The sequence below is a fragment of the Arachis ipaensis genome, chromosome B2 (assembly GCF_059453495.1).
Source record: "Arachis ipaensis isolate K30076 ecotype BB chromosome B2, ASM5945349v1, whole genome shotgun sequence".
Lineage (NCBI taxonomy): Eukaryota > Viridiplantae > Streptophyta > Magnoliopsida > Fabales > Fabaceae > Arachis > Arachis ipaensis.
This window is the reverse complement of record NC_142437.1, coordinates 107,425,528-107,452,641: the sequence shown is the minus strand read 5'-3', so window position 1 is coordinate 107,452,641 and position 27,114 is coordinate 107,425,528. Positions and strand designations below refer to the sequence as shown.

General features: G+C 32.6%; 2 protein-coding genes and 1 pseudogene across 2 annotated transcripts; 2 read left to right on the top strand and 1 right to left on the bottom strand.

Moving 5' to 3' along the window:
* Window positions 1-7,442: 7,442 nt before the first annotated feature.
* On the top strand, window positions 7,443-20,533 carry LOC107627643 (disease resistance protein RPP2A-like). Its single transcript, XM_021116167.2, has 8 exons — window positions 7,443-8,141; window positions 8,996-10,037; window positions 10,289-10,758; window positions 10,895-11,987; window positions 12,565-12,843; window positions 12,925-13,605; window positions 18,666-19,499; window positions 19,689-20,533. Exons 1-8 carry the CDS (start codon window positions 7,654-7,656, stop codon window positions 20,463-20,465), a joined length of 5,664 nt encoding a protein of 1,887 aa, XP_020971826.2. The 5' UTR covers window positions 7,443-7,653; the 3' UTR covers window positions 20,466-20,533.
* Window positions 20,534-21,461: 928 nt separating this feature from the next.
* On the bottom strand, window positions 21,462-24,418 carry LOC107627641 (uncharacterized; annotated as a pseudogene).
* Window positions 24,419-24,516: 98 nt separating this feature from the next.
* Window positions 24,517-26,514, top strand: LOC107628460 (protein NRT1/ PTR FAMILY 8.1-like). The gene is made up of 2 exons (XM_088503727.1): window positions 24,517-24,776; window positions 25,551-26,514. The coding sequence occupies exons 1-2, from the start codon at window positions 24,517-24,519 to the stop codon at window positions 26,380-26,382; spliced, it is 1,092 nt and encodes a 363-aa protein (XP_088359853.1). The 3' UTR covers window positions 26,383-26,514.
* The last annotated feature ends 600 nt before the right edge of the window (window positions 26,515-27,114 follow it).

The window sequence follows — 27,114 nt, the reverse complement described above, 5'->3', positions numbered from 1 at the left end:
AAGAGTTAGTGATTTTCGAAAATAGTTTTTGAAAAAGGTTAGTAATTTTTGAAAATTAAAATAAAAATTTAAAATAATTAGTTAATTAAAAAGAAATTTTTGAAAAAAGGGGAAAGATATTTTCGAAAATAGAGAGAGAGAGTTAGTTAGGTAGTTTTGAAAAAGATAAGAAACAAACAAAAAGTTAGTTAGTTAGTTGAAACAAATTTTGAAAAGATAAGAAGTTAGGAAGTTAGAAAAGATATGATTGAAATTAGTTTTTGAAAAAGATTTGATTTTTAAAATCACAATTAATGACTTGATTCACAAGAAATCACAAGATATGATTCTAGAACTCAAAGTTTGAATCTTTCTTAACAAGCAAGTAACAAACTTGAAATTTTTTGAATCAAAACATTAATTGCTATTGTTATTTTCGAAAATTTGGTATAAAAATAAGAAAAAGATTTTTGAAAAATATTTTTGGAATTTTCGAAAATAACTAAGAAATTTGAAAAAGATTTGATTTTTGAAAAAGATAAGATTTTCAAATTGAAAATTTGATTTGACTCATAAGAAACAACTAGATTTTAAAAATTTTTGAAAAAGTCAATCCAATTTTCGAATTTGATGAGAAAAAAAGGGAAAGATATTTTTTTTATTTTTGAATTTTTATGATGAGAGAGGAAAAACAACAAAAATGATGCAATGCATGAAAGTTATGGATCAAAATAATGAATGCATGCAAGAATGCTATGAATGTCAAGATGAACACCAAGAACACTATGAAGATCATGATGAACATCAAGAACACATTTTTGAAAAATTTTTAATGCAAAGAAAACATGCAAGACACCAAACTTAGAATTCTTTAATGCTTAGACACTAAGAATTCAAGAATGCATATGAAAAACAAGAAAAGACACAAAACATGCAAATGCAAAGATCAAACAAGAAGACTTACCAAGAACAACTTGAAGATCATGAAGAACACTATGAATGCATGAGAATTTTCGAAAAATGCAAGATGCACATGCAATTGACACCAAACTTATAACATGACTCAAGACTCAAACAAGAACACAAAAATATTTTTGATTTTTATGCTTTTCTAATTTTTTTGTATTTTTTTTTCGAGAATTATTATGAAAAAGAAAAATAAGGATTCAAAATTTTTAATATGAATTCCAGGAATCTTATGCTCTAAAGCTCCAATCAAAGGGTCAGGCATGGCTTAATAGCCAGCCAAGCTTTAGTATGTAACTCAGACATGACAAGCCTAACATGCCCTACAGTCGTGGCTTTACAGCCAGTCAGGCTTCAACATGCTTCATGAAACACTAGAATTCATTCTTGAAAGTTTTGAAGCCATAGAATAATTTATTTTTGAAAACATTTTTATTTTAAAAATAATTTTTTTTTTTCGAAAACAAAGGAAAAATTTTTGAAAGATTTTTGAAAAATTTTTGAAAACAAAACAAAAAGAAAATTACCTAATCTGAGCAACAGGATGAACCGTCAGTTGTCCAAACTCGAACAATCCCCAGCAACGGCGCCAAAAACTTGGTGCGCGGAAATTGTGATTACACCTTGATTATGTAAAATTCATTGCTCTTTCTTTCCCTGGTAATGGCGCCAAAAGCATGATGCCAATACCATGGTTCACAACTTCGCACAACTAACCAGCAAGTGCACTGGGTCATCCAAGTAATACCTTACGTGAGTAAGGGTCGAATCCCACGGAGATTGTTGGTATGAAGCAAGCTATGGTCACCTTGCAAATCTCAGTCAGGTAGGGTTAAATGTGATTGGATTAGATAATTAAAAGATAAATAATAAAGGATAGAAATACTTATGTAATTCATTGGTGAGAATTTCAGATAAGCGAATAGAGATACTTTTGTTCCTCTGAATCTCTGCTTTCCTGCTATCTTCATCCAATCAGTCTTACTCCTTTCCATGGCTGGCTTTATGTGATACATCACCATTGTCAATGGCTACTTTTGGTCTTCTCTCGGGAAAATGATCCAAATGCCCTGTCACGGCACGGCTAATCGTCTGGAGGCATCACCTTTGTCAATGGTTTCATCTTATCCTCTCAGTGAAAATGGTCAACGCACCCTGTCACGGCACGGCTATTCATCTGTCGGTTCTCGATCATGCTGGAATAGGATTTACTATCCTTTTGCGTCTGTCACTACGCCCAGCAATCGCGAGTTTGGAGCTCGTCACAGTCATTTAATCATTGAATCCTACTCGGAATACCACAGACAAGGTTTAGACCTTCCGGATTCTCTTGAATGTCGCCATCATTCTAGCTTACACCACGAAGATTCCGATTAAGAGATCTAAGAGATACTCATTCAATCTAATGTAGAACGGAAGTGGTTGTCAGGCACGCGTTCATAGGGAATGATGATGATTGTCACGTTCATCACATTCAGGTTGAGTGCGAATGAATATCTTGGAAGCGAAATAAGATGAATTGAATAGAAAACAGTAGTACTTTGCATTAATCTTTGAGGAACAGCAGAGCTCCACACCTTTATCTATGGAGTGTAGAAACTCTACCGTTGAAAATACATAAGTGAAAGGTCCAGGCATGGCCGAGATGGCCAGCCCCCAAAACGTGATCACAGGATCAGAATACAATCCAGGATCCAGGATGTCAAATACAATAGTGAAATGTCCTATTTATAATAAACTAGCTACTAGGGTTTACAAGAATAAGTAATTGATGCATAAATCCACTTCCGGAGCCCACTTGGTGTGTGCTTGGGCTGAGCTTTGAGTGTTGCATGTGTAAAGGTCCTTCTTGGAGTTGAACGCCAGCTTTTGTGTCAGTTTGGGTGTTCAACTCTGGTTTTGGATCCTTTTCTGGCGCTGGATGCCAGAATTGGGCAGAGAGCTGGCGTTGAACGCCAGTTTGTGTCATCTAATCTTGGCCAAAGTATGGACTATTATACATTTATGGAAAGCCCTGGATGTCTACTTTCCAACTCAATTGGAAGAGCGCCATTTTGAGTTTTGTAGCTCCAGAAAATCCATTTTGAGTGCAGGGAGGTCAGAATCCAACAGCATCAGCAGTCCTTCTTCAACCTCTGAATCTGATTTTTGCTCAAGTCCCTCAATTTCAGCCAGAAAATACTTGAAATCACAGAAAAAACACACAAACTCATATTAAAGTCCAAAAATGTGAATTTAACATAAAAACTAATGAAAACATCCCTAAAAGTAACTAGATCCTACTAAAAACATACTAAAAACAATGCCAAAAAGCGTATAAATTATCCGCTCATCACGTGGTGCTTGAACATCTCTGCTGTATATCAATGGTAGAAATTGTTTCTTAGGACCAAAGCACAAATCTAATGGTTTGGATTTTGCTAAGCTCATTGAAAAAGTTGATTAGTGCTACTGCTGTGTCTGCCACTGTGCTAGGTCCTAATTCAAAATTCCTAGTTTTTGGGGGTTGATTGAAGATAGACAAGGAAGGATCTCAGCCAGTCCAAGGACCAAGAAATTGCCTTTGAAGGAACCCTAGCCGTGGCTCCGAATAAGGTACAAAAGAGAGAATTGATTCTCACTATTGGAGAAGGAGAGAGAACTTGAGAGAGAGCAAAGTGTATAACCTCACAAACAGAGTTTAAAGTCTTAGAAGCATTGCACCTACACTAAAGGGAACACTCTATCAAGATAAAAAATAACGTTTTGAGTTCAGATGTTGGATTCAGTACATAGAGTTAAGGCTGTGAATCATCATCTCCTTCATGTTTTACTGTTTGTATTTTCTATTTCAATGTATATCTTTCTTTATTTTCTGTCTGAGGTAAAAGGCAAAAAGGTGAGGCATTGATAAAAGGCAGAGAGAAAAAAAAAAGGGCCGAGAGATACACTTGAGAGAAAAATAAAGAGTGATTTCAATTTTTTTTTGTACGTCTATGTTGTATCAAATACCTATGAGATAAACCTTGCTATGTTGGATAAGCATTTAATGGGTCTAGTTTAGGTAGTTGGATTACCAAATCAAGTTTCCGTTGAGGTTTGATGAGTCTCAAATAGGATTATGTTGAGTCTTAGAGAATTGGTGCATGTAATACGTAAATGATAGTAAAAATTCTACCAATGTTGTAGTAGAGGCTGGATGTAGATTGCATTGCACAAGGTAACTAAATCAGGATATATTGTTATGTCATCTTCTTCTTCTTCTCTATTCAATTTTGTTTTTCTGGTTTCATAAGACAAAATAGAATTGTCTCCTGTATAATCCATTATATAGACTAAACAAAAGTCAAGTTTTAATTTTTGGTTTTAAGGCTTAATTAATTAAAATTAAACAAGGTCATAAATTCAATCCACTTTCTTTAAGTCTTTTTGAAACCTTTAGCTACAAAATTACAAAATTTATTGACCCTAACACTCCTCAATAAAAAATATTTACTATATGTATATTTTACACGAGATATTAACTCATCTATCATTGGTTAATAATTATTAGATAATATAATGGAATGTGAGTATATTTAATATAACTTGTTTCAATCTTGATGACTTGGACCAAAAGAAAAACTAATAATGCAGCGCGATTAACTTTGTCACTGGAATCTCATAAGAATGAAGGGCTAGACGAATAGGGGTGAGCACGGGTTGATTTGGTTCGGGTTTATGGTAAAATTAGAACCGAACCGATCAAAATATAATTGGTTCGGTTTGGTTTGGATTTGTATTTTTTTGTACATGTATCCGAATCAAACCAAACCGATTAAGAACGGATTGGTTCGGTTCGGGTAATTGGATACCCGATGACTTTGAAATTCATAAAAAAAAAAAAACCAAATTTTTATCTTAAAAATTCAACAAGTACAATAAACATGTAACATGAATAGAAATAATTCAAATATGTTAAACACCAAATACATTAAAAACTAAACTCATTAAAATACAAACATATTAATAATGAATAATCATTGTCTAATGAAAAAGTCATATATATTTTTTATTTTTTTATTTAATTAATATATGATCGGGTTTGCGGGTTGGTTCGGGTTCCGCACCCCAAAACCGATACCCGAACCAATGACTAACGAAATCCATCGGTTTGGTTCGGGTTGGACCCGATTACCCGTTGATTTCAGAATCAATTTAATTGGTTCGGTTCGAATTCAGACGGATAATCGGGTACCCGCTACCCGTGCTCACCCCTATAGACGAAAACTCCTTTTATGTCTTTATCTCTGACAAATGAGTATTTATCTATCTATCTATTCTTATATATAAAAGTTGATATCTAAATTTTTTTATATTGTATTTAAGTTATATATATATATATATTTTTTTTTCTAAAGATGTCATATTAACAATTTTGTTTATTTGACAAAATTTAAAAATCAACTAATTAATAATAATAATTATAACAATTTTTAGTTATAAATATTAAAATTTTATAACTTATACATGTTAACATTTTTATTATTACATTATTTGGTCTACTTATACATACTACATAAGACTCTAGTATTTTTTATGGAAAATGCTATTTGTACAACAAAATTCAGCCTTTATTCAGCCTTTAAATTTAATATTTTATTATTTTAATTTTTTAATTAATTATATTTCCTATTTTTAAGGAACGACTTTTATTTTGAATACTTATCACCGTAAAATTTGTAACCACTTGTAATATATTAATTTTTTGCAAACTAAACCATAAAACTCGTAACAACTTTTGGTATACTAATTTTTAAAAAATCAGTGAAGTTTTCAAGATCAATTAAACTCACTTCAATTACTTTTTATTCAAAACATTTAAAACTCATGTCAAAAATACATCTAAAATTAAATAAACAACATAAACACATTCAAAATTATGTATTAACACATCTAAATTATTCTTATTGTAGTTCTAAATTACATATTGAACACAGAAAAAATTAAACTCAAATACACATCCAAAATTATAAGAATGCACTCTAAATATTTTATCAACACATCCAAAACTCATGTAAAAAAACTTATATATATATATATAAGAACATAATGAACAACATAAACACATCCAAAATTAAATATTGACACATCCAAATTAGGTTAACATTACAACTCCCAAATCAAACATATGAGTGCAAAAAAAAATTATAATTACAAATACATTTAAAAAAAAAGAAAAAAAAAACACAGACACTTCCAATATTATACATAAATTTAAAAAAATAGAACTTTTTATTAAGCGAAAAAAAAGGATAACATATCTTCATGAATGAACTCAACCAAATTTTTTTAGAATTTTGCAAGCAAAAATACCAGAGACAGAAGGAGTGCGACGTGGGAGAAGAGACAGGGGAGGTGCGGGAGAAGGGGGCGGTTGTGCGTGGCGTGAGGGAGGAGACCAGGGATGGAGAGGAGCCCATCGATGGAGGAGGCGCGGGGGTGTGCGCAGGGGAAGTGTGTGTCGCGGGGAGGAGCGCGTCGCCGAAGGAGGAGATCGTTGCGGAGGAGTACGCAACGCGGGAGAAGACGAAAGCGGCTACAGATGAGGAGGGGGAGGCGTTGCAGCTCTGGATCATTACGGAGTGAAGATTTTACTAGTGATTTAAGATGATTTAAGATTTATTTTAAAATTTTAAATTCAAAATTTTGAATTCTAACTAATTTTATTTTTGGATGTGTATTTAAATTGTAATATATTAATAATTAAATATATTAAATCTGAAATAGAAATTTAAAATTGAAATTTGAATTTTAAATTTTAGTTTTATTTAGTTTGTATTTTGAATGTGTATTTAATTTTAAAAAGACACTAAATCTATTTATAATTTTTAGATGCGTTTGTTTTACTTTTTTTTAAATTATTGTAATAAAAGGCTGAATATTGTACAACTTTTAAAGGATACCTAGTTGAATTGATTTTTTATTTCCTAATCTTTCATACCAATTAACAAAAGAAAAAATATAAGAGAACAATACTTTTTTTTTTTTGAACAAGCGTAAACAATAATTGAAAAAAAGTTATTGATAGTTTAAATGGTTTTATTTTCGGTTCCCTCAGAACTTTGAAAACACTCATTAGCAAAAATTTTGTAATATTAAAAGACTAATGACGACAACCTTAAATATTAAAAGGCTTTAACAAAACTCTCTTGTTTTTTCTCCCGGTGTAATCTAGTATATATCTGATCTAATAACGACAACCTTAATGTCCTCTTACATTTTTTTCATATGTTGCTGGCCCAAGTAAAGCTGTCATAACACAAAGACAAGAGTGTGAGCATCTCTAAGTAATAACGAACAAATTGGAATCTGTTAGCTCAATAAACAATGACATTCACCACGAAAATGTGTAGTGTGTAATTATTGATACTTCAAAACAAAAAAAATTTATGATTTATATAAATACAAGAGAAAATGTGTGATAACTACCTTAATTGTTTATAGATGATTAACACTAACACAAAATGCCATAGTTTAAATAATCTAATCTTTATTGTTTATTACTACTGTACATGTACTAATCTCTAATCTCTAACATATGAACAAAAAGTTAAGCAGTATATGTAGATAGAGCTGCATATGCAAATGCTGTGATCTGATTTGTGCGTTGACTTTATAATCATATAAAGTTTGTTCACCAGTTACCCAACGAATCCCTTTGCTCTTGATTCTAATCCATCATCGCCCATGTCTTACTACCAATCAGCAGAAAGAATCCCCGATCCATCATGGAAGTACGATGTGTATTTGAGTTTCCGAGGCCAAGACACTCGCCACGGATTCACCTCACATCTCTATGACGCTTTGAGGAGAGCTGGGATTCATGTTTTCAGGGACGAGGTGGCGCTTGGGAGAGGAGAGCAGATAACATACACACTGATTCAAGCAATCGAAGCTTCTAGACTTTTGGTTGTTGTTTTCTCAGAAAGTTATGCTGGTTCTAGATGGTGTCTGGACGAGTTGATGAAAATAATGGAGTGTATAAGCACTGGAGGTCAAACTGTCATTCCGGTATTCTACAATGTTGATCCCGCAGATGTACGCCACCAGAGAGGTCCTTTTGGAGAAGCTTTTCAAAGTCATAGATTCTCATATGAGAATGAGATAGTCCATGCATGGAGGGCTGCGCTCACTGAAGCTGCTAACCTTTCTGGATTCGCAATCACCGGAGACAGGTAATTCCATATATATCTGCTTGTTTCTTTTACTTTTCTTTCTTTTTATATTTTTTATTTTAAAAATGTTCTAAAATAGACAATTATATAAAAATAAATCAGTTATTAAATTAATTATAAATATAAAAATATATATTCAAATATAAAATATACATTAAAAATAAATTAAATAATTTATTTATTTATCCACAAATACATTAGTTTTTTATAAAACTATTTCTTGTATTGATTTAAGGAGATCACTTTAATAAAGACATTAAAAATGTCTTTTTTTTTAAGACGTTTACATGTGTCATGATATTATTGGACATCTTTATTAAATCGGTTAATAATTTATTTTTAATAAATCAAAATAAAATCGGTTTATTATAGCAACAATAATAAATTCAATTGTCCACACTATAATTATTAGATCCGATTTGATCCTATCGATTTACATAATTTAAACTGAATTATATTTAAATTTTTTGATAAAAAGATAAATATATTCCTAATTTTTATTTTTAAAAAAATAGAAAAAGAACCATGGTCTAGTGGATTATGTTGATCAATTGGACTGGATCCGATAACAATTAAGTTTATTGTTATTGTTATAAAAAAATCGGTTTTATTTTAATTTGTTAAGAAATTTAAAAATAACTGATTTATTAATATTTTCAATAATAATGCGAAACATAAATGTCTTTACAAGAAGATAAAAAGACGTTTTACGCCTGTTAAGGGAGCATCCTCCTTGATTTAGATTTAAATGTGTCTTGGTGACCAAATAAAGGCTGAGTTCCATTAGTTTAGTTGAATTCATTGGAAAAAGTTAGAATCGTTACTTACGTAAAATCGTTGGTTGATTTTTGCAGAAATGAAGCTGAAATGATCGGAAAGATTGTTAAACATATAACTACTCTACTTGCTTCGGAAGACTTGTTCATCGCAAAGCATCTAGTGGGAGTACAATCTCGCACGGAAGATGTGATTCAAGAGTTACATTCTCATAAACCAGAAGACGTCGTGTTAATGGGGATATGGGGGATGGGAGGAGTGGGTAAAACAACCATTGCGAAAAGTGTTTATAATCAAATTCGTCACGGTTTTGATAGGCCAATGTTCCTCCCAAACATTCGGGAGATGTGGGAGAATAACCAACAGGTTTTTCTGCAAGAACAGTTATTGAATGGTATTTGCAAAGCACAGATAAACATACAAAACATCGCATCAGGAGTAGCTTTATTAAGGGAAAAACTTCGCCTGAAAAAGGTATTTCTTGTACTTGATGATGTAAATAATATAGACCAGTTGAATGCCTTGTGTGGAAGTCCAGAATGGTTTGGTGCAGGGAGTATAATAATCATCACAACAAGAGATAGAGGTCTGCTTCGTAGGATTGGAGTTGAGTATGTGTACCAAGTGAAAGAAATGGATTACAATGAATCTCTTCAACTTTTTTGTTGGAATGCATTTGGGAAAGCAACTCCTTTAACAGAGTTTGCTAGACTTGCAGAAGATGTAGTTAAATATTGTGGGGGATTGCCATTGGCCCTTATAACAATTGGTTGTCAATTGTTTGGAAAGATGAAAGACGAGTGGGAGAATGTATTAGGTGGACTCAAAAGGTTTCCCCATCCGGATGTACACAAAGTTTTGAAAATAAGCTTTGATGGCTTAAATGATGACAGAGAGAAAGAAATATTTCTTGATATAGCTAGCTTTTGTATTGGCATGGAAAGAGAGGAGGCACTGCAAACACTAAAGGATGCCTTTGGACTCAGCGAATATGGAATTGGTTTCCTTGAAGAGCAGAGTCTTATAACATTTGACGAGAAAGATAGAGTTCGAATGCATCCTTTGCTGCGTGACATGGGAAGAGAAATCGTTCGAGAGCAATCACAAACTGATGCTCAGGTATATATGAGAAATGCTACACCATCATCAGAATTTATTGTTTTTGGCCATCATTTTTAGTCATTAATCCAATTCTTTTAGTCTATTAATCCAACAACATACTTTAGTCCATATTTTTAAGGAAAAGTATAGGTAAACATTGATGGCTAATTGATGTGATGGCCCTCTAGCATTCCATGGTATACACTACTATGTTTTCTTATTATCCAATATATGATTTTCACCTTTTTCTTATTATAATCATTTTGCAGCGAAGGATGTACGATGTTTTTGTGAGTTTTCGAGGCAAGGACACTCGTCCAACGTTTACATCACATCTCCATACATCTCTCCAAAATGCTGGAATTACTGCTTACAAGGATGATGATGATGTTGATGGACTTCAAAGGGGAGAACGGATTTCAATCGCATTGTTAAAAGCAATTGGATTGTCTGCATGTTCTGTCATTGTTTTTTCAACCCACTATTCTGATTCAAAATGGTGCCTGCAAGAGCTTGAGAATATCATGGTATGCCATAGAACAAAAGGTCAAGTGGTTTACCCTATATTCTATGAAGTAGATCCCTCAGATGTACGTTATCAAAAGAAAGAGACTGACTTTGGGAAAGCTTTTGAAAGTCTTATAAGTCGAAGATCAGTGGAAGAAGATAAGGTGCAAAGTTGGAGAACAGATCTTCGTGAAGTTAGTAGCTTTTCAGGGACGACTGTGATCAACTCCAGGTATTTGTATTTAGAAGTCTCATACACACTTATATATTATTTGATAGATAGTTTAGAGTTTTCTAATTGATTATTTCATCTTGTGCTAATGTGATGACTGACTTTGTTGCTTATCTCTGCTCTCTATATTTTATAGGAACGAAAGTGAAGATATCAAAAGAATTGTCGAACACGTTACTCGTTTATTAGATAAGACAGAGTTGTTCGTTGCAGCGCATCCAGTGGGAGTAGAACCTCGTGTGCAAAAGTTGATTGAAGAATCAAACATTCAAAAGATAAAAGATGTTCTAATACTTGGGATAAAAGGCATGGGGGGCGTTGGTAAAACCACTATTGCCAAAGCCATCTATAACAAAATTCGTCGCGATTTTGATGGCAGGAGCTTCCTCCTGAACATTAGAGAAACATGGCAGCAAGATAATGGAAAGGTTCTCTTGCAACAGCAACTTCTTGAGGATATATTCATTGCAACAAGGATACACATAAGTAACATTGATTCAGGGAAGCAAATATTAAAGGAAAGGCTTGGTGCTAAAAGGGTACTCATTGTGCTTGACGATGTGACTGATTTGGACCAACTCAATGCTTTGTGTGGTAGTGGTGAATGGTGTCGTCCTGGGAGCGTAGTAATCATCACAACAAGACATGATGATCTTCTTCGAGTGTGTAAACTCACATTCAATCTAGAAGAGATGAATGGGGCTAAATCCCTTGAGCTTTTTAGCTGGCATGCATTCAAACAAGCATGTCCAAAAGAAGAGTTTGTCAAGCTATCTACAGATGTAGTTGAATATTCTAATGGATTGCCACTGGCTCTGGAAGTTCTTGGGTCCCATTTGTTTAATATGGGAATAATAGAATGGCAAAGTGCATTGGATACTCTGAAATTAATTCCCCATGATAAAGTCCAGAAGAAACTACAAATAAGTTTTGATGGTTTAAGTAAGAATTATGAAAAAGAAATATTCCTTGACATTGCATGCTTTTTTATTGGGATGGATCGAAATGATGTTGTGAAGATATTAAATGGTTGCGGACTCCATGCAGAAATTGGAATCAGTGCCCTTAAAGCGCGAAACCTTGTAACTGTTGATAACAATATGCTTGGAATGCATGACTTGTTAAGAGATATGGGAAGAGCAATAATTTGTGAGCAATCACCTGAACTTGAAGAGCGAAGTAGATTATGGTATGATGAGAAAGTGCTTGAACTATTAGAGAATCATGAGGTATGATTTACGTTTTAGATAAAATTAGTTTCAATAAAAGTGCTGTCAAAGCTAACATTAAGAGTTCCCTTGATGGGGGAAGAAATAAGCATTATTTGTTGAAAAATTAAATCTAATTGTTATACTGCTTTTGCTAATTTCCAACTCCCAATAACTAAGGCTACTGAGATAGGGACATAGAGACACAAAATTATGTTTGGCAAAGGAGACATGGACAGAGATAATGTGTACAGAGACATTGAATTAATATATTTTGTATCCATCCTGATAGGAATGACACGGAGACACTAACAAGGGACACAACTTATTTTTTATTTTTTTTTCATTATTTTTATTAATTTTTTATAATTATATTTTTTATTATTATATTTTTCATCTCAAATTTTTTGAATGAAAAAAAAATGAAAATAAATTGGATTTTCATAATTTGTTCTAATTTATCACCAAACAGAATACAAGAACATAAAACTTTGTGTCTCTGTCCATTAATATCTTGTCCTGTCCTATTCTCAGTGTCTTGTCCTATCGTGTTCTCGGAAACAAACGCAGCCTAATATTCCATTTTCATTTCTTTTAGGGAACAGATTTAAAGGCTAAGGGATTGAGTTTGAAGCTGCCAATGACCAATTCCATTTGTTTGAGTAAAGAAGCATTTAAGAATATGACTAAACTTAAATTGCTTCAACTCGCGGGTGTACAACCTAATGGAGAGTTCAAACATCTTTCAAGATATCTTAGATGGATGAGTTGGCATGGATTTCCTTTGAGACACACTCCCATAGACTGCTATCAACCAAATATAATTTCCATTGAGTTAGAAAACAGCAAACTCAAAGTTCTGTGGAAGGAGTCCCGGGTAAGAATCCTAACGCGTACATATAATTCATAAGCTTGTATTGTATTCTAACATAAGCCTTGAAATTTTCTTTTCTTGTAGTTGTTGAAACAGCTGAAGATTTTAAATCTTAGTCATTCACATGACTTGATCAAAACCCCAGATTTTTCATACCTACCTAATCTTGAGAAGTTAGTACTCAAGGATTGTACAGAATTGTCTTTGATTTCCTATACCATTGGAACTCTAAAAAACATCCTTCATATCAATATAGAAGGATGTACAAACCTTTGTGTACTTCCAAGAAGCATATACAAGTTGACATCTCTTGAAACTCTCATCCTCTCTGGGTGTTTAAAGATTGATAAGTTAGAAGAAGATGTGGAACAAATGGAATCTTTGGCAGTGCTAAAAGCTGATAACACTGCCATAGCACAAGTGCCCAGTGCGCTAGCAAGATTAAGAAACCTTGGACATGTTTCTTTGTGTGGCTATGAAGGATTGGCATGTGATGTGATTCCTTTAATTATGTTTTGGTTATGGACTTCACCAAATAATATGTTGTCTTCAGTTATGCAAAAATGTTCAAATGTTTTCACTTATGCAAATTGGCGTCCACGGCTTCAGATAAAAGGATATGTATCTTTGAAAACTGATAATGTGGCAAATTGCAATGAATTGGGGATGGATATTTCTGAACCAAAATCTTCTTTGAATTCCCTTTTGATTCAAATGGGGGTGGAAAACTCAACCACAGACATACTTCAAAAGACTATTTTACAGGTTTGTCCCTATCTTTTATAAATAACTAGTATTTTTACCCGTAATAACATTACGGAAATATAAATTTAATAAAATTGTGGTCTACTTTGTTCTGACAGTATAGATTATGCATGGCACAAAAGATTTATAAAATTAAACTACTTTTACAAAAAAAAAAGTCATAGATTGATAAAAGTCTCTAGCTAAGAAGACCAATGTACCTGTAGATAAAAAATTAAATAATAAGATTTTTAGTTATTATTTTTATATGAAAAAGTCTAATTTTTTATTAATATTTAATTTTAACATTCGTTATCTAAAATTTAAAACAATTTAACGTATATACTTTTACATTTAATTAGGTGTTAATTGTTAAGTCTGTTTTACAAATAAAAATAATTAATTTTCATACTTGCTATTTAAAAATAATATTTTTTCTCTCTATATATATAAAAATATAATTAGATATTAGCATAAAAAATTATACTGATAGTTATAAAATTAACTCAACATTAATTTTTTTAAAATAATTGAATTTTGATTCTAACTTTTATTTAATTATAATATTAGTATTCTCTTAAAATTATATGTAATAAATATTTGAAAAAAGAAAAATAAAAATATATATTAGAAAGATAAGCGGTAAAAATTTAAAACTAAATAAAAAACTAAAAGACTATGTATATAATAACAATAATAATAATAATAACAACATTTTTTATTTAAATTATATTATTTTATTAATTTTGTTTTCTGTAGAAGAGAAATATAGAAAAATAGAGAATGAGAGAAAAGAGAGAGAAAGATAAAGATGAAGAATGAAAGTGAGAGTGAGAGTTTATTAATTTTGAAAGAAAAATTTTATTTTAATTGTAAAAAATATCAGATGACATATTTTGATTTGTCAAATTACTAATATAAAATATAAATTATATATAGAGTAAAAAAAGTAGAGAACAATAGAAAAATGGAGAGAGGTAGATGAAAAAATTTAGGAAGGAAATTTATTAATTTTGATCAAAATATTTCTCAATTTTAATAAGAGAGTGTCATGTGATACATTTGATTATTAAATTAGATAGTAATATATGATATATAATATAGGTATATTTCAATTTCAATTTTAATATTTCAATTTTAATTTTAATGCAATTAAAGAATGTTATGTTGCACATTTTGATTGTCAAATTAGTAATTAATCATTGATATTGATAATGATATATAAAATAGATAGAGTGGTCGAAGGAATAAGAGAAATAGAGAAATGAAGAGGGAGGATGGGAGAACTCTTTAATTTTGGAGGAAAAGATTTGATTTCAATTGCAATGAGAAAGTGACATGTGACACATTTTGGCTTTAAAATTAGAGATATATAATAGATATAATAGATATAATAAATTTCTTTTATTTGGTTCTATATGCTAAAAAATGAATTAAAAGATAATATCTGCTCTATCATCTATTTATGGATGTCTTTGATTTAACATTTTTTTTCAAACTACAAAAAATTTTATTGAAACAACAACAACAGAGCCTTGTCTATTAGATGGGTCGGTTATATGGATCAAACGACGACATTATGTTCTATCATATATCATGTCAACAGAGAGACTGTTTACATGTAAATTTTGTTTGACCATCTTATGATGGTCTTCCTAAGTCTTCCTCTACCTTTCACTCCTAGTCCATCTTCCATCTCATCCACCCTCATGACTGGGTGCTCTGTCGGTCTTCTTTTCACATGTCCAAATCATCTGAGACTTGATTCTACCATATCTATTCTTAATATATAAAAGTAGGTAGATAAGGTTTATCCACATTCTTTTGAAGCTATTTCTCTTCTTCTACTAACGCCAAGTCAGCAATGTTGCTTACTTGACAAAATGTTAAAATCAACCACTCAAATCTTGCCAAATCAACTTTTATTTTCAAAAAAAAAAAAAACTAAAAAACACAATAAAAACCAACAACTTAACTTTTCCCAAATCAATTCTTATTTTTAAAACAATAAAAACACAAATTAACATTTACCAAAAAAAAAAAAAACCCCTGAAAAGCCTATTACCTTCTTCATACTTCTCGAAACCCTCTTCCTCTTGGCACCTCTCCGTACCATCCCATGAGCCATTATTTTTTTCTACCTACATCCTCTTCCGGTCCCATGAGCCATTGTTTTTTTCTCGAAACAAGCAAGAATGAGGAGAAAGCAATATCTTCGGTCAAAGAGGAGTGTCAATTTAGCTTCCACTTCAGGTTAGTACAAAAGAGTCTCATAACATATTCTGTTCTGCTTTTTGTATTGATTTTTGGTACAGATAGAAAAAAAATTCTTTTGTAATTATTTACGAATCATTACGTAGGATTTAAATAAAATATATTGTATTATATTTAAAATACTATCGATGTGTGAAAAATGGATAATTTTAAGTTAAGAAGTTGCCAACTCAGCTTCCACTTTAGGTGAGTACTAATTATTTTTATAACATATTTTATTCTAATTGTTGCTACACATAACTAATTGATAGGAAAAAATTCGTATAGTTTGTTGTAATTGTCTACTATGTAGGATGAAAATAAAATCTTTTGCATTATATTTAAAATCATAAAAATATGTGAAAAAATGGATAATTTTTTAAAAATAAAATCACATCAATATTAATTTTGCAATCCGTAAATAAGTTTATCCACATTACTTCTATCGATGCGTGAAAAAAGGATAATTTAAAAAAAAAAGTTACTTCAATAATAATTTTGCAACCTTGGCAAAAGATGAAAATCAACCAATCACTATTTAGTAAAATGTTTTAAAAAATTAAAATAAAAAACTCTTATATATTATTATTCAATTGAAACATCGACTTGGTAAAAGATGAAAATCAACCAATCACTATTTAGTAAAATATTTTTAAAAATTAAAACAAAAAACTCTTATATATTATTATTCAATTGAAACATCAAGTACTAATTAAATGCAATCAACATACATTAAAAGTGTCATAATAATAATAATTATAAAAAAATTCAGTTACAAATATTCAAATTCTACAACTTATACATATTAAGACTCTTACTACTCTTCATTTCTTAATCTCTCATAATAATTGTCAAAAATTTTTTAAATTTAATATAACATTTTTATATGTTTTTCATTCTTATTCATTTATTTTTTTAATTATTTACAAACAAAAAAATCGCAAAAAAAAAGACAAAGTGTAGCCATTAATGCAAATCGAAAAATGAAAAAAAAATAAAAATGCAGTTTTATATAACTCTAATATAAATAACCTATGTCTTTTTTAAAAATAAATAAATTCAAAATCTATTTATAATATTTTCTCTAAAATATTTTAAATATAACATTTATTAAAATATACTATATAGTATAAATATTCTACCTCTTCGCGCATTGCGCGGGTCTCACTCTAGTTTTTCTTAATAAGTGATACTCTTTCTCTTTCTCTCTCTCTCTCTCTCATCTTGCGTTCCTTATTCTATCCAATCGCCTATGACCACTCATCCATCTCAACATCTTCATCTCTGTCATACTTAACTTATGTTCGTGCTTCCATTTGGCCGCCTAACACTATGTACCATAAAACATAGCCAGTCTTATAGCAGTGTGATAAAATTTATCTTTAAGTTTTAAAGACACTTTTTTTTGTCACATATAAAATCAGATGCACTTTTTTGTCTTAATTTTTCTTTTGCTGTTCTTCTAATAACGTCTGTCATCTCCCTCCACATCTCCTCCGCGCTTTCATCCCCATTCTACTTTGCCTCTTCTCCTATCCGTCTTCGGAAGCTTCTTTATTCCTCATCTTTCGTGTGATGTTTTTTCCTCAACTTTTACTCAATGCAAAAATTCATGAAGAGCATCTTATGTTATGTTGTTAAACTCTCTCTTGGAATAATTTTACAATTAATACAAAATTTTCGGTCGACTCTCCTCAATAAGAAGAAGTCGATTTGAAAGCTTGTCATACCACTCCTATAGGTTATAATATGTTCGTCTCTCTTTTTAAAACATGTATTTGCAATGAGAATGTCAAAGATTGAAGAAAAGTCTAAAATAGTTTTACCCTCGGTAATGACCACCCCGAAACCATGACCTCCGTGAATACTCATACCCAATCACTTCTCTTCCAACATGGGCATTTAAATTTCCTCCTAAAAAAATCTTATCTTCCGAAAGTATGTCTTTGACTAAACTCTTTAGATCCTCCTAAAACCTTATCTTGTATTGCTCGTCCGAACCTACTTGCGGTGTATATGCGCTAATCACATGAAAAGTACATCCTTCCAATACAAGTTTAATAGAGATGATCTTATCTCCCACCCTCTTGATATTCACTACGTCCTTCTTCCACTGTTTATCCACAATAATACATATCTCATTCTGATTCTTCACTTTTCCTGTATACTAAAATTTGAATCCGAAAGTATCTAACTTCCTAGCCTTTGTACTGACCCATTTTGTTTCTTGTAGGCACGTGATATTAATCTTCCTCCTTGTCATGGTATCAACCATCTCTATGGATTTTCCTATTAGAGTGCCTATGTTCCATGTCCCAAATCTCAATCTTCTGTCGCTCCGACCTTTACTCTTACTTTTTTTTTTGTGAACTAACTTATTGACCCTCGTCCATTCACGAAAACGTGGGAACTCTTGCTCATTTAATACTAAATCTGAACACCGATGCAGTGGCTCTTGCTCATTTGACACTGTACACGAGCCATACAACGTGTTACTTCTGGGCAACAACCTAGTTTCAGCGCAATAACGTCTTTGGTCCATGTTATGAAAATTCAACTAAGTTTTTGTGTAGGCTGTCGAAAGCCTAACACAACCCTTCTCCTTTATCCGGACTTGAGACCGGCTATGTACCGCAGGTGTAAAATAGGCCGAGTTAAAAAGTTCTACCGAAACGTGGAAAGAATTTATAAAAGCATATCTTAAACAAAAATTATTTAATTTGATCCGAAGTGGAAACAACTTTTAAAGTTGCTTGAAATATCATTTATGTTGTTAATGAAATAAATGATTTGTGAAGCATATAATGCTTTGTTATGTAAAATCGCAGAACAATGAGCTTGGAGATTACCTGCTCCCTTATGACAACAATTATCCTGGTTTGTTAACATTCAGTGGTGAAGGTTCCTTTGTGACTTTTCAAGTCCTTCATATGAATGGGCGCAACTTGAAGTCCATGATGTTGCACATTGTTTACTATTCTACTTCTTCCACATTCACTACAACAGAAGATCTGATTCTTGAAAATGTGCAAATCTTAAATCTCTCAAGGGACATGTCCAATGTATTTAAGGGAGATAAGTTAGTTTCATTCAAAGATGAGGACAGGGAAATCCTAATGTCAAGTCTAGAACCTGGTGACACCGTGCGGATTGTTGTTGCTTTAGGATCTGGGTTCATTGTGACGAAGACCATAGTTTATCTCATATATGACGATGAACCACCAATTGAGGAAAACTTGGAGCACTTCAATGATGATGAGGATGATATTGTTTGTTCTACTGGTGATGACGTTGTAGCTTCTGTGAATGAAGGCACTTTGGGTGTTGATGTCATTGCAGCAGATTATGATGAAGATGTTACTGTTTTTGGTGTTCATGATGCAGTAGCTGGTATGAATGAAATTGTTTCTGGTGTTGATGCTATGGCAAAAGATGAGGATGGTGCTACTGTTGCTAATGTTGATGATGATATGGTAGCCAATCTGGATAGAAATGCTTCTACTTCTGGTACTGATATCATGCCACCAATTACTAATGGTTTTGGTGCTAATTATGTAGTAGCAACTGATATAAATGAAAGTTCTTCGAGTGTTGATGATAATAATGATGATGATGTTGCTGCCATTGGAGATAAAATGACAGGACTTATTCCCTTAGTTCAGGTATGAAAGGATATAAAATGGCAGCTTGGTTCACATTTGTATTAATTCCATGTGAAAATTTTGAATGATTTAAATATTGATTTGGTTTAAACAACTATTTTTTAACATTAATACATACACACATATTTAAAAATTAAATCCCGAATTGTTGGTTCATTTTTCTAACTATTTAATTACTTTCTTATACAGGTCCCTCTTGATGCTAATACATATTCTGAGCTTACATTGACTATGATGGTTTCAAAAGATGAGCTTCATGAAGATAGTGATTTGCTTATTGCAGAGTTGGATAAAACATTGTCAGAGAGCTACTTTCTGTACCCTAGTCCTGGATCATTAGAACTTCAAAGTCTCTCTGTGATTTCAATCTTTCAAAAAATGCAACTTCTTTTGGATAATGAACTAGAAGCCTTGGTAGGAGATGTTAACATCAAGAATCAGCTTCTTGGCTATGTGGCTCAATTAGGCCAAATAATAGGGTCATCACAAGTTCCTAAAGATCTTCACTCTTTGGTTACTGAGATTAATCACTTCTATGAAGATTTTCTCAATGATTTTCCGCCTGTTCAAGAAGTGTTAGACAATCATGAAAGATTGATTGACTCACAGAATGGACTTCAAGAGAAGTTAAAAGCGGCTAAGGCTAAACAGGGACACTTTTCTGCTTCAATTTCTAAAGGAAAAGAAAGGGTCAATGAGATGTCTAAAGAAATCAATGAATTGGAGGTGAAACTAAAAGCCTTGCATGAGAAGAGGAATAGGTTACAATTCAATGTGAAATGTTGTGAGTTTGAATCTATAAACATCAATAAGAATTTGGAAACTTTGATAAAAGAGAATGAAGAGGTTGTGAGCACTCTCAAAGAATCAGAATCTGCATTGAGAAAGGCTGAGTTGTCAAAGCAGAGTTATGAGAGGAAGCTAGCAGTCTTGAAGCAAGCTCTTTATGGCAACACTAGACATTAGAATTTTCTTCAATTTTGTAATAATTAGAACACTTAATATTAATAAAAAAGTTATAGACTTGTGTTGGCCATTCTTTCTACAAAAATAAGACTCCTAAATCCTAATCATTACTCAATTTGCTTCAAACATTCAAAACTTGTAATTTCGATCATCCAAAACCGACAAATTACTTTATGCCTCAGTCTTTCTTGAAGAATGCAAGACACACCAATACTTCTAGTCTTCGACATTGAGATCTAGAAAGTCACAACAAACTTCATCGATTACCTTTTTTTTTCTCTATTTTTTTTCTTTGGTCAGAACGAACTTCATCATTTAAGTGGGTTGTAAAAGTTAAAACCCATAGCAGAAAACTCAAAATCAAAACATAGAAACAAGATATTGCTTTGACTTTTTGTTGATGACAAACAACAAAACTGAATTCTCATTTCTCAAACAGGTATAGGTTTGCACCGTGTAATGGTGCTATCTTGTTCGTTTGTGAGATAGGCTCAAAAACATAACATAGATATAAGTTAAAAAAAGGAAATTATTATTTGGATTTGCAACAGTTGTTATATTCTATTTAAACAATGGCAGAAGTGTTAGTGAATAAAAGGAAAAGGAATAATTACAAAATGAAGAAAATTCTAATGCTTAATGTTGCCAAGAGCTCTTTTCAACAACTATTTTTTTTTTTCCTTTTAAAGGTCACATAACAGATCAAATTTTGAGTGTTTTCATAGCAAGCTACCTTCCTCTTTGATTTCCACATCGATACTTCTGGTCTACTACAATAGAAATGGAAAAGTCTTCTCATGATTTGAAAATTTGATGCATCCATGTCTGCAAACTTTAAAGCTATAGTAAAAACAAAAATTCTAAGACATGGAAACAAAACATATTTTTGTTGATGAAGAAAATGGTTCTATACATATTTGAGGAAGCAGCAGGTATAGGTTGGTACCATAAAATGAGGTTACCTTCTTCGTTTGTCAGATAGGCAGTGTTTCCAAATTAGAAAACCAGCGACACCAATCCAGAACAGCGGCGAGACCAGAACGGAGGCGAGAGACAAAGGTCCATGAAATCTCTAAGCTCACAAAGAAGTAAAGAAAATGGTTTGTACTGGTTGAAGCAATTCAGCATGTCAAACATGCTTAACCAATAGAATAACTGGTTCATGGATTGTTAATTTTTTTTTGGATTACAAATTTAAAAACTAATGCCAATTGTTATAAAATCATCTCCTCTCATTAACCATGAAATAACACATTATTGAATGAGTGTGATAGGGTTAGAACTACTTACTTTTTTAGCTCTGCCAAAACTAACAACATTCTTATCTTCTGGCATATCGGTAGCATCCCTATCTTCATTATTTGGCTCACCATATATGAGATAAACTGATGTCTTCTTCACAACAAATTCTGTCCCATAAACAACAATCACAATCTCAACTCTGTCTCCGGGTTCCAAACTTGAAATTATGCTTTGCCACTCGTCATCTTCAAGAGAAGCTAGTGTGTCACACTTATACACTTGAATGGTAGATTTTGTGTAATTTATTATCAACACATTCTTGAAACATTTTAGTGAGATGGTGTCCGCAGAAGAAGAATACACAATGCACATTGTCATTATCTTCAAGTCACGTCCATTCCCGTGAGGGACATTGAAAATTATAGAAGCACCATCAGAATTGAAGGTCAACCAATCAGGATAATTGTCACCCGGCAACAAATAATTGTCATGCTCATTGGTGCTCAATTTCTGAAAAGAAAAATTCATAAAATCTTAAATCAATAATTAATTAAACAATTAAGAAAATGATGTTCTAGTGTCTGAATTCTTGTTGCTAATTAAAAACAGAGGCACTAGATTTGGTTCCACAATAGAATCTATAAGACTGTGAAATCTTAAATAAGAGGAAACATCCTCTATATATCTATCAGTTTTATAATCATACACCAAAATAAAAATAGAAATCAATAAGTTGTTACACATTTTTTCTTTGGTTTCTCAAAAGTCAAAGGATTCTATTGCCAATAGCAATGGCCAAATCTTGGAGGCATTAAGATCTCTGAAGTAAATATCATGTAGTTGTTTTAATATTACTCTTAAGTTAAACGTTACTATAAAAAATAAATTTGAGAGAGATACCTGAAAAACTCTCTCTCTAAGAATGTTGCTGACTTGGTTCTTGACTCCCACTTCAATTAGAAGAGACTTGACTAATCCATTCATTTGAAATTGATTGCAAATACTAATTATGGATGAACTTCCCATGTTTGAGACCTGTGATGTAGTTGGTGTTGCTTCTAATTCATTGTAATATGTTGCATATAGAGTGTCCAAAATTCTTGCAATACCTTCAGCTAGTTGAAAATCTGAGTTGTACTCCACTTGCAAACTTCGAAGCTTTCCTACATCTGAGGAAACAAGTTCCAAATCCATACATGTTTCAACTTGAGATGAGAAATTATTTGTGGGTGACATCCATGACCAAATGAGAGAAGGAAACACATCACGTGAGAATCCTTCATAACCACTCAAAGAAACATATCCAATGCTTTTTGATCTTACTATTGAAAATGGCACTTGTGTTATTGCAGTCTTGTCTGCAATCAAAGTTACCAAGGATTCCATTTGGTCCAAATCATTTTCCAATTTATCAATCATTGAGCATCCCGAAATAATGAGAGTTTTCAGAGATTTCAACTTATAGAAAGTTCTTGGAAGGTTATGAAGGCTTGTGCAATCTTCCAAATTGATCAAAAGAATGTATTTGAGATGTTCAATGGTTTCTGAAATTGCAGTCAAACGTGGACAGTCGTTGAGTAACAACTTTTCAAGATTAGGCAAGTATGAGAAGTTAGGGGTTTGTGTCAAGTGCTGAGAATGGCTAAGATTGAGAATTTTTAACCTCTCAAGGAGCTGAAAGAAAGAAAGAAAGATAAATTATGAAAGAAGTTTGTTTGTTTGTGAAAGCATGACCAACATAAAAGCATAGCTCAAGTCCTATACATTAAAATAGCATTACCATGAGAACCTTAAATCAAAATAAATATATTGAAATAAGTTTGAGAAATATTCAAAATTTATACCTTTGGCTCTTTCCACACTAATTTGAGACTGCTAGATTCTAACTCCATGGAAACTAAGCTTGTTTGAGAAAAGTTTGAAGGCATATATTTCAAAGGAAATCCATGCCAGTAAAGGCATCTTAGATCTTTTGAAATATATTCAAAATCTCCACCAAGTTGTACACCTGCAAGTTGAAGCAATCTGAGTTTCTTCATCTCCTTAAATGCTTCAGTCTTCAAACAAATTGTATCAGTTCTTGTCAACTTCAAAGTTAGTCCCTCAATAGCTTTTGTACCCTGTAAAATAAAATAGACAGAATTATATCAGAAACCAAATAAGTACAACAACAAAATCAAATATTATGTTCATTTAGCTTTCTTTGGTGATTTCATAAACAATAAAAAGCATGTAGATATTACAATGTGTTTTTGTAGCACTTCAAGTACTTCCTTCTGCAACCATAACCTGCAACGCCCCTCTGGCTCCTTCGGATATTTGTCACGGACGATTTCTCTTCCCATATTCGCAGCAAATCATGCATTCCAAGTTTGTTATTTTTATCAATCGTCACAAGACTTCGGTCTACGAGAGTGCTTATTCCAACTTCAGCATCATATTCATCTAACATATTTATGACGTCATTTCGATCCATCCCAATAAAATCTAGGATGTTTATTTACTTTTTTTCAGGGAATGTCGCTGTTAACATTGTCTGCTGTAGCACCTGGACTGAAGCCTGTGTGTCGCAGTATAAGTGATTGCCATCCAACAACAGGACAAACTGCAGCTCTCTTTATCGCACTCTACTTGATTGCTCTCGGAACTGGCGGTATCAGACCGTGTGTTTCGTCTTTCGGCGCTGACCAGTTCGACGAAAATGATACCATTGAGAGGAAAAAGAAGAGCTCTTTTTTCAACTGGTTTTACTTTTCCATCAACGTGGGTGCACTCATTGCTTCCTCAGTGCTGGTTTGGATACAAATGAATGTGGGGTGGGGGATGGGGTTTTGGAGTCCCTGCGGTTGCCATGATCATTGCAATTATATTTTTCTTCATCGGTAGTCGATGGTACCGGCTGCAAGTACCCGGTGGCAGCCCTCTTACTAGGATTTGCCAAGTCATAGTCACGGCCACAAGGAAATTCAGTGTTCAGGTGCCAGAAGATAAGTCTCTTCTTTATGAGACTTCAGATGCAGAATCTGCCATCAAAGGATGCCGCAAACTTGAACACACAAAAGAACTTAAGTGAGTTATTCACACCATGCTGTCACTACTTAATTATGATAAATTATATTAGGCAATCAAAACTGGTTGCAAGTACTTTATTTGGTTCCTTAACAAAAAGGTTTTAAGTTCAAATTCACCTTAGTTGGGTCAGGCCAGATAAGCCGAGTTTCCAGCAATAGAATTTAGATTTTGGCGGTTTAATTGGGATAAAAACTAGTTGTAACCAACATGGTATTCCATCAATTTCAAAATAAGTATCGTTTTCATTTTTTGTGCTTCATTGAAAAGTTAATGTAATTAGACAATGGGCTTATCTAGATACATTAATTTTTCAATGAACAAAAAGTGAAAGCGACACTTATTTTAGTCAGAGGGAGTATTAGTTAAGAATTAAGATAGTAAATACTTTATTTGTTTCCTAAACTAAGAGGTTCAAAGTTCAAATTTACCTTAGTTGAGTTAGGCCAAATCAGAAGCAGAGCCTCATACAGAGTAAGGGGGGAAATGGCCTCCCCCAACCATCAATTTTCTCTATAAATTATACATAAAATTTTATTTTATTTTATTCTAAATATAAAATTATTTTTTGGCCCCTCTTTCACATTGAGGCTAGCTCTGCCCTGGGCCAAATAAGTCGAATTCTCAGTAATAGAATCTAGATTTCGAAAGTTCAACTGGGATGAAGAAAGGTAAAATTGCGGGCTTGTCTTTTTCCTATTCTGCACTTCATCATATAGCATCTTCTGGTTACACTTTCATTCTAAATTTTTCTTTTATTCTTATGTTTTCCAGATGTTTGGATAAGGCAGCAGTAGAGACAGACTCCGACCGCCTAAAGGATTTGCCGAATCCATGGAAGCTCTGCACGGTAACACAAGTCGAAGAGTTCAAATCCGTGATTCGCTTGCTCCCAGTTTGGGCTTCACTTATTGCCTTTGCAACTGTGTACTCTCAAATGAACACCATGTTTGTTCTACAAGGCAACACAATGGACCAGCATATTGGTCCAAAATTCAAGATTCCATCAGCCTCCCTCTCCCTTTTCGACACTCTGAGCGTCATCTTTTGGGCACCGGTCTATGACCGCATCATTGTCCCATTCGCAAGGAAGTTCACTGGACATGAACGTAGATTCACGCAACTTCAACGTATAGGCATTGGCCTCATCATCTCCATTGTGTCCATGATTGTGGCCGGAATCCTAGAGGTCGTTCGTCTCAACATGGTCCGGAAAAACAACTACTATGATCTCGAGACCATCCCCATGTCGATCTTCTGGCAAGTGCCGCAATATTTCCTCGTCGGAGCTGCGGAAGTCTTCACGAACATCGGTCAGATGGAGTTCTTTTATGGTGAGGCACCTGATGCTATGAGAAGTCTCTGCTCGGCTCTGTCACTAACAACTATGGCCTTGGGAAATTATGTTAGTACCTTTCTTGTTACCATTGTGACAAAAGTTACCACAAGTCATGGAAGGCTTGGTTGGATACCGGACAATCTGAATAGGGGCCATCTTGATTACTTCTTTTGGCTTTTGACCCTCCTCAGCTTGCTCAACTTCCTTGTGTATCTTTGGATTGCAAAGAGGTACAAATACAAAAGGGTGATAACAAATGTTCGTTGAGATGTTGGCATATGATGTTCCACTACTTTGTTATCTGCTCTAGCCTCTAGAATTGTATTTTGTGTTTAGTCTTTTTAGTGGATTTGATGTTGCTATATGAACTTTTATGTTGATATTTATGTAGATGCTATTTGTGGCTTGTAGTTTTTCTTAATAAAAAGGTTCCTTTAGTGTCTTTTTTTTTTCCTTTTCTTTTCTTTCGGAGTGAGCTCATATTTTTCAAATGAGAAATATTTGTTAGAGAGTTTTGCATGAAAAGTTCTAAATATATCTTTTGCTGAAATCATATTTACTAAATTGATGCACGGTTATTTATCCAAATGCCTCGTATACAATCTAAGCCTTTAAGGCAATAGATGTCAAGCTCTGTCTTCTTTTGAATTTAGACATAAAGCTTGTCTTCATCCTATTAGAATTGGAAAGATATTGATACTTTATTTCAACTAGAGTAAGATTCGTGTGATGCACGAAAAATTAAATTAATTATATTATATAATATATATATTTAACATGTTATATTGTTTAGAAATATATTAGATAATATGTAAGTTAATGTGAAACTTAGAAGTTAATTTATAAAAAATATTATACAATATTTGTTTGACAATTTATATATGATTTAATATTATTATTTAACAAAAAAGAAATATAAAAAAAGATATACAGTTTATTATAAATAATTGTGTTTAATCGTTATTTTATAATTCAATTGAGTAGTGATATATATTAAAT

What these genes read in the sequence shown, in the direction of transcription:
- LOC107627643 (XM_021116167.2), top strand. Translation starts at nt 7,654, where the DNA reads ATGTCTTACTACCAATCAGCAGAAAGAATCCCCGATCCATCATGGAAG. An exon ending in AACTATTAGAGAATCATGAG is followed by an intron (nt 11,988 to 12,564) that starts GTATGATTTACG and finishes CATTTCTTTTAG; the next exon opens with GGAACAGATTTAAAGGCTAA. An exon ending in TTCTGTGGAAGGAGTCCCGG is followed by an intron (nt 12,844 to 12,924) that starts GTAAGAATCCTA and finishes CTTTTCTTGTAG; the next exon opens with TTGTTGAAACAGCTGAAGAT.
- LOC107628460 (XM_088503727.1), top strand. Translation starts at nt 24,517, where the DNA reads ATGTGGGGTGGGGGATGGGGTTTTGGAGTCCCTGCGGTTGCCATGATC. An exon ending in GAACACACAAAAGAACTTAA is followed by an intron (nt 24,777 to 25,550) that starts GTGAGTTATTCA and finishes TATGTTTTCCAG; the next exon opens with ATGTTTGGATAAGGCAGCAG.